Source organism: Limanda limanda, chromosome 4, assembly GCF_963576545.1.
Source record: "Limanda limanda chromosome 4, fLimLim1.1, whole genome shotgun sequence".
NCBI classification, from domain to species: domain Eukaryota; kingdom Metazoa; phylum Chordata; class Actinopteri; order Pleuronectiformes; family Pleuronectidae; genus Limanda; species Limanda limanda.
Window position 1 is genome coordinate 412,022 of NC_083639.1, and position 12,744 is coordinate 424,765.

General features: G+C 40.9%; 1 protein-coding gene across 1 annotated transcript; it reads right to left on the bottom strand.

Annotated features, from left to right (window-relative positions):
• Window positions 1-9,429: 9,429 nt before the first annotated feature.
• LOC133000209 (acidic mammalian chitinase-like) lies at window positions 9,430-12,744 on the bottom strand. Its single transcript, XM_061070078.1, has 11 exons — window positions 12,720-12,744; window positions 12,605-12,631; window positions 12,292-12,496; window positions 11,938-11,994; window positions 10,988-11,153; window positions 10,784-10,908; window positions 10,574-10,697; window positions 10,306-10,488; window positions 10,086-10,202; window positions 9,867-9,999; window positions 9,430-9,677 (listed from the first exon to the last, which is right to left on the bottom strand). The coding sequence occupies exons 1-11, from the start codon at window positions 12,742-12,744 to the stop codon at window positions 9,430-9,432; spliced, it is 1,410 nt and encodes a 469-aa protein (XP_060926061.1).

The following is a 12,744-nucleotide window of genomic DNA, read 5'->3' on the forward strand; positions in this document are numbered from 1 at the left end:
ATGACCTGATGTGTCATGGCTCTGCAGCACGTTGTTAATAACAATATGGTACACAACACGTCTGCATTTATTATAGCTGTTTTCAGACATGACCAGTGGGTAAAATCCGGAGATTGACCACAGAGTTTACCCAAAGTTTGCCTTTCACACATACACAACACAGCATGAGGTTCTTCCCTGTGTGTTCTTACTGGGAGATATTTGTTTTCTATTTGTTTTTTTCATTGTTTGCTTCTGTCATGTGTTAGAAGCTTCATCATTGCCCCCACCATCTTGCGTTGAATCAGGGAATCCAGTGGAGATTCTCCGCTGTGTTCACACGTCAACTTCTCCTGGATTTCGACGGACTTTATATCAGGAAGACAGGTAAAGAAAGTGTCTCACTCTGACATTTGTGTTCAACATGCAGCTCCTTTGGAGAAAATATGGAAGAATGTAAAAGTATGTCTGAAAGCAGCTTAAGTTAAACTGTCTTGTGGCATTAGAAAGCAATTTAGTTCAACAACTCTTAAACGCTTTATAGTATTTTTCCTGTATGCAACCAACGAAAACTTAACATGGGCTGAAAGTAGCACCCTAACATTAGCTGTGAGGTCTGCTAACGTAACTCAAGGTAAATAGTTAGCTAGAACACTCACGTAAATTTGATTAACCCTAGGATAGTAAAACGCACACCTAAACCTAACATTGTCTCACCAACTTCATAACCATAAGGGATGCAGTTGTTCTCTCCTCCATATTTGGTGGTCTTTGTCTGTCCCAAAATCTGCAGAACTCCCTGATTACAGGGTCCTCTGCGGGCAACACAGAGAGATTGGCGTCTGTAGCGTTGCAAAGGCCAAAAGCCATCCGGTTGAATTCAATCAGGCCAAAAGGTGTACAAAAGGCTGTTTTATGTTTGACTACCTCTGCAACTGTAGTGGAAAACCATTTAGCTCCTGAGATTCCTCTATCCTGGGTAACGGATAGTCCTCCTTCCGTGTTTTAGCATTCAACTGTCTATAGTCAACACACATCCTTATTTCGGACGAGAACAAGAGGCCTCTAGTAGTTTTCTAATGTGGGTTTTCACACTCTTAAACTGAGAAGGAGGGATGCGCCGATAGGGCTTTTTAGTACAGCCTTGATCAGTGTCACCTTTTGAGAATATATCTCCATATTTCCTTAACACTATCTCTGCAGCAGCTTGGTCTGGGAGTGTCAAATTGGACAGGTCTACAGATTCCAACTCTAAAGGCCGAAATATGCTACTCCGACTCCGTTGCGCACGGGGGGACGCACAGACTCTTTTTCATTTATGCTTCTCCGAAGGCTGAGGTTCTGAAAACAATTCACCGCCAGAACAGTAGGTGGCACAACGGAAGACAAGCTTAGAGAAGCCTACCTCATTTGTAAGTAGAAGAAGTCCACGTTTGTTTATTTCCCTCCTGCCGGCTTTCCTCATACACAGGGAACGATGGCAACTATCAGACAAAGGCTGTTGGTGGAGCTGGAGCTGCTTGACATGGAAGAGGACTTGCTTGTAACTTATTTTATGAAACAAGTTTGAGATCCGGAAATATGACATTCCAGAAATTACGTCTTGCGGAAATGATGTCGTTAGCGGACCAATCACAGCCAAGGGCTGTCCTTAGACAATCCGAAATGCCCACGGATAGTAGAAAAATCAGAGGTGCACGAAAACCGAGGTGCTCGGAGAGGGCGTTCCTCGGTCCGTGTCAGTCCGTGTCAGTCAAAACGGAGAAGCATGTATCGGCTTTAAGTCAAGTGCTTCCCCAGCTGCGGCCTGGGAACATTCCACTGTGCCCTGGCCAAACCATTTTTGAGAGCTACCAATGCTGTGCAGATCAGAAGGCCTACAGGAAGTTTATTTGTGTTGTTATCCGGTTCTAATAGGAGTGTTTGTATGTGGTTTTTGTTACCTTTTGGGCCAGTGGCTGAGACCATAACTGTAGTGCCAGCAGGAATCTGGAGGGGGCCATCAGCTTGCATCCGTAGGTGACCAGAGTTGCCATCACTGTGCATAGTTTCTATTAGCTTACACTGTTGGAACATATAACCAATTCATTATCAGGTAAACAACAGAGCATCGGCTGACAAATTACTTTAACAATCCAGGTGGCACACAATTTGATGGGGAGCCAAGGTCAGCACCTTGATACAGGATCTGTCATTATTATCACGTTTAGCCAGCGCCATACAGGATCCACCATTACGATTTCTGATACACTATTCACCATCATAATCCTCGATGTGGCCTTGATCTGCGGACGATAAGGCAAAGGGACTCCAGGGAAGAAGTCAAGTCAATAACATGTATTGATGAGATATTCATTTCTTTAATGTGATAAGGAGGGAGAAGAGGAAGAAGAAGCTAGGAAGAGAAGCTCAGTGTGTCATGTGTCCCACAACATTCTAGACTTAGAGCAGCAGAACTAAGAGCAGGTCCAAGACAAGCCTTGACTGGCTCTAACTATAAGCTTTATCGTAAAGGAAGGTTTTAAGCCCACTCTTAAACATACAGATGGTGTCTGCTTCCCGAACTGAAAGAGGGAGATGATAAGTCTTTATCGACTTACTGCTGGAGCCTGATAATAAGGAATTACAATAATCAAGTCTGGATGACACAAAGGCTAGACTAGTTTTTCTGCATCTTTATGAGAAAGGACCTGTCTGATTTTTGAGAAATTACGCAAGTGAAAGAAGGCAGTCCTACAAATTTGATTTCAATGGATCCGCCAGTACCAAAATATACAAGGTATTTCAACCTTCGGGTGGAAACAAAAATTGGCTATATTTGTGGATGATGTTTTGATATATTTAGAATTAGAACAACCCACCCAGCCCCTATCCTAAGAATTTGGCTTGATGTCTGGCTATAAATTTAATGTATTGAAGACACAAGTCCTCACCTTGAATTATACGCCTACAAAGGATATTATCCAAAAATATTGCCTAAAATGGGAAGCTGACTCAATAAAATATTTGGGGGTGTACTCACCAAAAAACCTAGCAAATCTGTTTAACATTAATATTGGACCTTTGACCCCTAAACTAAAGGCTGATATAAGAAGGTGGTGTTATTCCTCTCCTATTTTTAACTTCAAGAATTTATTCCGCTAGGTCGACGGAACTAGCAATGGCAGACAAGATCCCACTTCAATCAATTATCTCTGATCTAACACTAATCAAACATCTATTGGATGGAACAAATCCTTTTTTGAGTCTGTCCCTAAAGATTTGGAAGGAAACTCAAAAACTGTGCAATATACAGAAAATAGCTAAATTATTAAGTTGGTGTGCCTTTGATAGCGACTTTCCCCCCAATGTGATTGATAAGTGATTGGTACACAGGCAGGAAAGGGGGTGACAGCTTACTGTACTCTGATAGTAAAGGGGTCTCTAAAGAGTTTCCAGGCTTTGAGAGAAAAATATCAATTTGACCAAAAGAGATTTCTACAGATTCCTCCAAATGCGGCATTATTTTAGAACAATCATGAATGAAATTGACTTGGAAGATTTAGAAGATGAATTAATGAAAATATTTTTATCTGCATACAAATCTGAGTCCAATGCTAAACTTATTTCAAGGATATACAATTATTTATTGGATAGAATAGAAAATTACAAGGGGCATTATATATTAAGAAAAAATGGGATATGGAAAGTGTCAGAGCTCTTTCTGGAGAGGAGTGGCATACAATTTGCAAAATACAGTGGAAAACTAAAAGTTCCCTTTCCTCTGCAAAAGGTGGACAGGATGAGTAACTCAGACTGTTGGAGACAATGTCAGGTCAACAATGCAGACCACTATCATATACTTTGGTCCTGCCCTATTCTTTCCACCTATTGGAAGAATTGATATCCCTTATAGATTTGATGTTATATATCTAGAAAATACCCACAAAGGCTGTGTTCCCTGGATAGTTCCCTGGATAGGTAACTATGTTGGCTGCAGGTAAAAAAGTAATAACCTGCAAGCGGCTAAAACCCCAAGCTCCCTTGACTTAGGACTGGATAGACATTGTCCATAAATAAATACGATGGAGAAACCAAGATACTGTCTCAGACTACGTCAAGACATATTTAACAGAACATGATTGAGGTGGATCAAATTCATCAGGCCCCTGAGATAGGACTTTACATAAGAAACTGTATATTGATGTAACTTGGATATGACCATTCATACCAGTTGTTTTGCTTTATGTTGTACATAGTTAACGTTTTGTATCAGAAATGGACTAAAAACGATAATATGAAAACTTCATTATGATTATGTTACTTTACTTTATGGGCAATGATACAACACCAAGAATGGTAAACACATTCCTTTTACCAATTTTATCTACAATTGAGGTGCTTGCTGCTGATGTATCTATTATATTGTTTTATTATTTCATTTACTTATCTAACTTAACACACACACACACTTTTTATTATGAAATTTAATAAAGATTTGTTCACTTTCTTTTGTCTTCCCCTTTTCTTTTAGTTGTTCGAAAACAAAAAGAGGCTTGTTGCCAGTGTAATTTGTGGCTGCAAATAAAAAGTTGAATTCTAAAAAAATAAAAAGAGAAACTTACAGGAATCACACAGCAAGCAAGTTAATAAAATTTCCCTCCTCCCTAAAAAAAACAACAATAACTAGGGCTACGTTGTAGCACTTGCGGGCCCGAGCACCCGCACGTTGAAGCCTGTTGCAGTCGAGGGAGAGAGCGGTCTATGACCAAGCGCACGTCTCCGCGTTGGATGCGTTTTCCTCTCTGTGGCAAAGATAAACGCTTCACTTCCTGTAGCCGCCAGGGGGCACTGTGATTTCAAGTCATAATTTCTGTGTAGATGTCATCAGGCCGGGACTCTTGTCTTACATGTCTAGTTTGGACTTATTGGACAATATATGTCCGAGATACAGAACCTCGTGTTTTGATGGCGTTTAATCAAACTTCGACGCCACAGTCACGCGGCCTTGAAACCATATGAAGATCTTCGGGGGAGGGGGGGGGGGGGGGTTGATACACACATGTAGTTTGAGTGAGATAGAACCATGAACACTGAAGTAACAGCAATTTCGTGTTTCACGGCGAGTTGATGAACTTTGACGCCACGCCACGGTCACACGGTGTGACGAAAAATCAATCCCTAAATCATTTTTTATCTCCATTTTGTTGTGATGTCACTCATCTGAATTTGAAGTTGATCTGATGAAAGCCCTGGGACAAGTATGTCAAAGTAAAAATGTTGAATATGGCCAAAATGGCCACTAAATCCAAAATGGTGGGCTACCTGGTTGGTTTAGCTTATCGATCCAAGAGACTTTGTTTGTATTGAAAAGACACATGCCACAATCATTTTTTGTAGATGTCTGCCAAATGTGGTGCCGGGGCTGCCCTTTAGGGGGCGCTAGTCAGTTATTTTGCCACACCCATTCCTTAAAACCATATGAATATCTTCAGGGGGGGCCTATTGATACACACAAGTAGTTTGAGTGAGATGGAACCATGAACACGGAAGTTACAGCAATTTCGTGCTTCACGGCGAGTTGATGAACTTTGATGCCACGCCATTTATCTGTGTTTGACGAAAAGTCACAGTAATCTTATGTCTTCATTATTAATGTCTTGAGACCCATTTGATACAGTTTTGACACGGTTGAGGTCAGTGGATGAGGAGGAATAAATCCAAGTGTAAGACATGCAAAAAACAAGACATTTCCTGTTCCCTCCAGGGGGCACTGTCATGATTTCTGTGTAGATGTCATCAGGGCAGGAATCTTGTCTTATGTGTGTAGTTTGGACCCGATTGTACCGTGTTTGTCCGAGATACAGAACCTCTTGTTTTGATGGAGTTTAATCAAACTTTGACACCAAGCCGCGGTCACACGGTGTGAGGAAAAATCAATCTCTAAATCAGTTTTTATCAACATCTTGTTGTGATGACACTCATCTAAATTTTAAGTTGATCTGATGAAAGCCCTAGGACAAGTATGTCAAAGTAAAAATATGAGTATTTTCATAATGCTCCTTGAGGCTTTTTTTCATGATTAGTCACGATACACCCGATTTTGGTGAAAATCGGTTATTTGGAAACCTAGGGGCTGGGTTCCAGGGGGCGCTGTTGAGCCATTTTGCCACGCCCATTTCCAAATACTCAAGAATACGCAAATTTTCACCACTCTCTAATTTTCTGCAAAGTTTGGTAAGAAGTTCAGCATGTTAAAGCCCTCAAAAAGCCAATTCAGAATAGTCACAATAATAATCCTTACAGTTTCAATAGGGCCTCTCACCATTCAGTGCTCGGGCCTAATAATCCTTACAATTTCAATAGGGCCGCTCACCTTTCGGTGCTCGGGCCCTAAATATAGTTACATTCTTCTTTTATGTTCATGTGCCAGAGCCAGATGTTTGGTATCTTTTCTTCCCTGCCAGTTCATGAATGTTTGGGGTTAGGTTCTGTACTGTTGAAACCCTAAAGATGGAGTGAACGTGTGCATCAGTGAGACTACTCCAGTGTGGGTTTTTGTTCATCTTCATCACAGAGAAAAGCGTTTGGGTGAACTTGACGATGCAGGCACTGGGATCTCTGGAACGCTGGAAAAATAATTTAATAACACCAATTGCTCGGCAGGTTAGGAGGGGCGCTCGCTCCGTGTGCGTCTAGTGTGCGCACCGTGGCTCGTTCAGTGGAGCCTGTGCACTCCGCGTGGCTCTCTGGCCGGAGCGAGATGGAAAGGAAAAAGAGAGAGGGATAAGCCTGAGAGAAACTGTGAACTTGACGGGGGAGGCACTGGGATCTCTGGAACGCTGGAGCTGAGTGAGTGGAATGGAGAGGACTGCTCGCTCGCTCCATGTGTCCTATTTACGGGCGGACAGGTTAAGATAGGCATGTGATATTTGAGCCGTGTCGCTCCGTCAAATCTCTGTGGTTGAATGCTCTGTTTTCTCTCTATTCTCTTCTTATTCTCTTTTTCTGACAATGATTCATTGATCGAAAAGCCTGTAAATGATCTGAATGTCTTTAGTATCTATCTAGGGCAGCAGGTATCTGTCTGATTGGCCAAATGTCACATGGAACACCATTTATTGCAGTTTTGGCCGTGTTATGAGATAGGACTATCCCCCACGTTGATATCGCGATGACGGTAGATTTTCGATAGCCCTAACTGAGATCATCTGCAGCAAGTCTATTTGGAAAGAACATTTGTAAATACATCTTTTGTTTATACCCTCCAAGGTAGTGGAACAGACTGCCACTAGATTTCAGAGAAGCTAGTTCAGTAAATGTCTAAAGCCTTACATGTCTCTGCTTAAGCCTTTAACTAGATCTTGCACTTGCCTGTATTTTTTCAAATCATTTTCTTTCTTTTCTGTTTTGTGAATTTTCATTTCATTAAATTTAATTTTAAACAATTTTAACATGTTCTAAAATCTATTGTACATTTTAACATGCTTGTATTTTCATCTCCACTTTCTGTACAACACTTTTAGAAAGGTGTTATACAGAAACATTTTCTTATTACAATTATTAAACTCAGGAACAATGACAGACAATGGTGACAACAGGGCTACATGTTTACAATATGATCACATAACTAGAATGTAATTTTGTAGGAATGGAATCTAAGATACAAGTTGTGGGTTTAGAAAATGAGATTATTTTGATCCGCTGTTCAAGGTTGATCCGAGAGAAGCTGTCTACATAATTGATACGATTTTCAGCTGTTTCTGAGATTTCTATTCTTGATAGGATATTAGTGCCAACTGAGGGCAGGAGATAGTTGATTTAATTTCTAACAGTTAGAATTGTATCATTAAAGAAGTTCATTAAGATATTGCTATTCAGGGATTGAGGAATACTGGGTTCGGTGGAGGCGTGACTCTCTGTCAGCCTGGCTACAGTGCTGAAGAGAAACCTGGGGTTGTTTTTAATTTCTTCTATTAATGTAAATGGTTAAATGGTTTTGTATTTATATAACGCTTTTCTAGTCTTGATGACCACTCAAAGCGCTTTACAGTATAATTTTACATTCACCCCTTCACACACACATTCATACAGTGCATCTATTCGCACCACTTTGTTTTTCTTTGGGGGTTCCGCATCTTGCCCAAGGACACTTCGGCATGCAGATGGGTCAGACTAGGGATCGAACAGACGACTTTCAGGTTGGATGACGACCACTCTACCCCTCAGCCACAGTGAAGTAGTGGGCGGTTCTTGCTTTGTGGAGAGCCTTCTTATATGTTTTAGCGCCACTTCCTTTCTAGTGTTCTTGACACTTTTTTTTAATTAATAGTTAATTTACTGTGTTTCACACAATTCTTTTTTAGAGGCGCTATTGAGTCTAATGTTGATCATAATGAAAAGTCATTAAGATAAAAACAAAGCTATAGACAAGAATGTCAATCTCAGTGGAGCAAGGGTTTTTAAAGAATTTGTTGGTTATATCGACAGATAATACAGGTTTAAATGTAATTGGAATTATTTCCTTAAATTTAGCTACAGCACTATAAGGTAGGCATCTAGAAAAGTAGTTTTTTTAATAGTGGCATATATTCTGAATGTGTTTATTAGTTAAAGTGAGAGCAGGTCAGCAGAAGTGTGAAGGAGGACACAGGAAACTCCAGCTCAATACAAACCGACCTTCTTATCATTGAGCAGCTGTGGACCGTAGTGGAAACTCAGTATTTTCAGTTTGTTTTCACTGTTCTTCAACAAAGTCACTTACTGGCTGCTTAATGTTAATGCTCCTCTCATCTCACTGTGTGTTGCTCTGAGTAGGTGAGTGGGGGCCTGTTTGTGTGCTTGTGTATGTTGAGGACCACTGGCTCTTGAGAGCTGGGGACAGGATGTGATGAAAGACGCAGGTGCAGGTGCAGCGTGTTTTGACACGTTCCTCAACATTAACATTTCGCCGCCCTTGTCAAAGTTCCGTCCTAGGGAGTTGCCTAGTATGGACGCACCGACATTGGTGAAGACCTTTTGAGAGCAGTGAAATGCTGGTTTGACTACCACTATTTACTGAACGTCATTCCTCTACTCTTTTTCCTGTCTCACTTTACCCCTCATTGTGAAAGATACTATAGAGTAATAATAATGACTATATGATATAAAAATCAAATTAAATCTGTATATAAGCACAAATACAAGGGTATCGTGCTGACACCAGTGCTGAAGAAATATACCTAGCGTTACAGCTAAACTGTGTGCAGGGGGAAACTAGTTGATTCAAATTAAAAAATAAATGAGCAGACTGAAATAATGAATATACTTCAATGCTTTTTAAATGTTTAACATTTCACAAGAAACTATATATTGTATCTATACATCAATGATAGTGATTCATGTAAATGACTGTAAACATGTTGTTTATATTTTGTTTAATAGATGTTTAATAGATTTGCATCAGTTATACATTTGGTTTTCATTCGTGGTTCAGGGCCAAGTGCAGCACTTGCAGCTCTCATTAAAGATAGTTCCAGTTCCACAGTACCTCACGTGAGTAATGCCACCAGCACACATGTAGAAGCTGTTATTGTCATCTGGGTTGGCATGCAGACCGTCAGGTTTGCCATTGCAGAAGCCAGGTCCTGGGGCATGGGTGGTGGTGGTGGTGGTGGTGGTTTGGGTAGTGGTGGTAGCACCAGGTTTGGGAGTGGTGGTTGGGGGCAGTGGTGGCAGCTCTAGAGGAGAAATTTATGTTACATTTGATGTAATGATTGTTGGCAATTATAGGCATCTGAAGTACCAGATTTCAGTACAAATGAAACTTAAATCATAAAAGGATATAAATATCTTGAGGGAAAATTACAGAAATGTAAAAAAAAACATAACTTTATAAAAAAATCTGGAGAAACATACAATAAACTCACCAATATCAAGAAGCTTGCGGAGGTGAGCCAGCAGAGGGTGTTTTCCCTCTCCGCAGAATCGTCCAGCAAAGTCATCCAAATCCAGGGCCCACACGAAGGCACCACCAAACTTCTGCTCCTGCAGGTATCGGACCTATTGGGGCAAAATTGAATAGAAATTGGTGTCATTACCCTGGATTTGTAAATGTGTTTAAGTTATAGTATTGACATTCAACATACCTTGATTTCATAGCTCTCTCTGGTGTCAAATCCAACCCACTCATTGTTCTTAGTAGCATAGGGCACTTTCTGGTCCTCTATCCACTGAATGGTTGTGTCTTTCACAAAACCACAGATCTAGACAGTATGATGAGTGATTAAAACCATTTAATGCCAGTGTAACCAATATATTCCATACATCACAAAATGTTAACTTCCCCCCTATCTATATGAATGACACCTCATAATAGGACCAGAATCCAGCTTCACGTGTGAATGGACCAGCTGAAGCAGGGCCACTGGCTTGGGCTCCAACTCCAGTGCTTGATGTCGTTAGACGGAAGGTGCGACCGTAAGCAGCAAATCCCATCCTCAGCTTCTCCACTGGGGTGCCATTATCTCTCCAGTACTTCATAGCAAAGTCCTACAAAGGTTGGTGGCAGGTGCAGTGAAATTTGTTGAAATGGTTTCTTTTGAGTTCTTTTTTTCAGTCCTGAATTTCTACTCACTGCGTTGAAGTAGATTAGGTCTCCAAAATCCTGGGAGCCACGGTACAGAGGGCTGTTGTGTCCTGTGAACGTCTCCCATGTTCCATGGAAGTCATAGGTCATTACATTGATGAAGTCCAGTTCCCTAATAAAATGAAAAAAACATTTTCAAAAACCTTTGCTGAACCCTCACTTTTCCCTTTAAATAGTTACTTGAGAAAGGACACTCACTTTGCAATCTCAGCAATCTCATATCCAGCATCGATGGTTCCCTTTCCAGCAGACACTGCAGCAGTCAGCATGAGCTGACGATTGCTAGTGGCCTTTGCATCAGCTGCATAGGCTTCAACAATTTCCTGCAAATTCACAAACAAACCATTCAACTTTTGCTGTGGGTTTCTGCTTAAAACTGAAGCAAAAGAGATCTACACTCACCCTGCAGAGTAAAGTGAACCTCTGTTTGTCCTCTGGAGGACTTCCACGAGCACCAGGGTACTCCCAATCGAGATCCAGACCATCAAATCCATGAGTCCTCAGAAATTTGATTGAAGACTGGATGAATGACTGACGGTTGGCAGGAGTGGATACCATGATGGAGAACCTGCAGGGAACATTGAGCTTTGTTATCAAATGAGGCATGATGTAAACCCATTTTACAGCCTTCAGTAGCATTTCTTCCATTTTTATGTGTCAGCTTGATGGCTGCCAAGCCATATTCTGTTGTTAGTTATGTATTGCTGTTCTAAGCATGCAGTAAAATATTTAAGAATTAGAAGGGACTATGTGATCTTACAGAAAACTGAATTTGACCGGTCACACTTAAAACTTTGGGAGGCTTTCAGAATGTTTCCACAGTAAAGCTTATAGGGCATGGACATAACTCTGGAGGAATTTTCAATGGGCGTCGCTAAAATGGCTAAGCAGTGCCCCCCGAGACCCCACGGAACATGTTCACATTGACCGATCTTCACAAAAATCAATACATAGGTGTATCATGACCAGACAAACAAAAAAGTCTTAGGAGCAATTTGAAAAACGCTACAGGAAGCCTGCTATTTTGCATTTAGTGGGAATTTTGGCCATATTCCACATTTTTACTTTGAGGTACTTGTACCAGGGCTTACATCAGATCAACTTCAAATTGAGATGAGTGTCATCACAACAAGACGGAGACTTATTTAAAGATCGATTCCACGGTCACACGGTGTGACCGTGACGTGGCGTAAAATTTGATTACACGCCATTAAAACACGATTGTCTGTAACACGGACATACATGGACCATGAATCCTTTGATGCTGAGCCGTAAACAAACAACTCCACTCCTGCAGTGTCAGTGGTCAAAGATCAAAGGAATCTTTATGTCTTGTTTTGACTGTTACTCACTGTTTTGAACCAAAGTTCCACCCACCAACAGCCAATAGAGTCTTCAGATGAGGATTCCTTCAAACAACAGAGAGGTTAGATTACATTTCTATCACACTTAAGCCAAGCATGTTTTTGCCTTTAACAGGTTACATGAACAATGTATAATTGAGGCTTAATTAAAACTAGTGCATTTGCATTTAGCGATTAGGAAACAAGATTATTGAGTCAGCAAAAATCTCTCATTGAGCAAACATTAACCCACCGAAGAGTTCTTTTGGGGTAACTTCACTTTTGCAAGTCTATGTATACTTTGTATTAGTCTGACCTTTACCCTCTTTGCAATACAAGTGTACCTCAACACTGGCAACTTACTTGGTCTTTAGAGCATTGAAGGACTTGTAGAGGACATCATCATTCCACTCATAGGTAACCAGCTCATTGTTATGGTTGATGATGGAGAAGGCATAGATCAGGGTGGTGCAAAGGAAGGGGTCCACATCTTGTGGCATATACTTGCCTTCACCAGGTCTGTACTGGGACCAGTTGGTGAAGTAGCACACCATCTGGTTGGCAGACCCTGTGTTGGAGCAGAGCTGCACTGAAGCTTTGATTTCAGTAATGAAATTCAAATGAAAAATTAAGTCATATTCTGGTTTATCAAAGCAAGTTAACAATTAGGACTTACCCAGGTGGCACATCACCAGACATAACCCTGAATAATATACAAAGGTATGAGTTTAAGAAATGAAGCACACGTGTGGATGTTTGTGTGTGTGTGAGAAAATGAGGAGGATAGGTACCTGCTACAATTGTGAGCCTGGTCAT

Coding starts and splice junctions, on each gene's coding strand:
- LOC133000209 (XM_061070078.1), bottom strand. CDS start 12,744: ATGACCAGGCTCACAATTGTAGCAG. Junction 10,909..10,987: donor GGTTCACTTTACTCTGCAGG/GTGAGTGTAGAT, acceptor GTGAATTTGCAG/GAAATTGTTGAAGCCTATGC. Junction 10,698..10,783: donor GAGATTGCTGAGATTGCAAA/GTGAGTGTCCTT, acceptor TCATTTTATTAG/GGAACTGGACTTCATCAATG.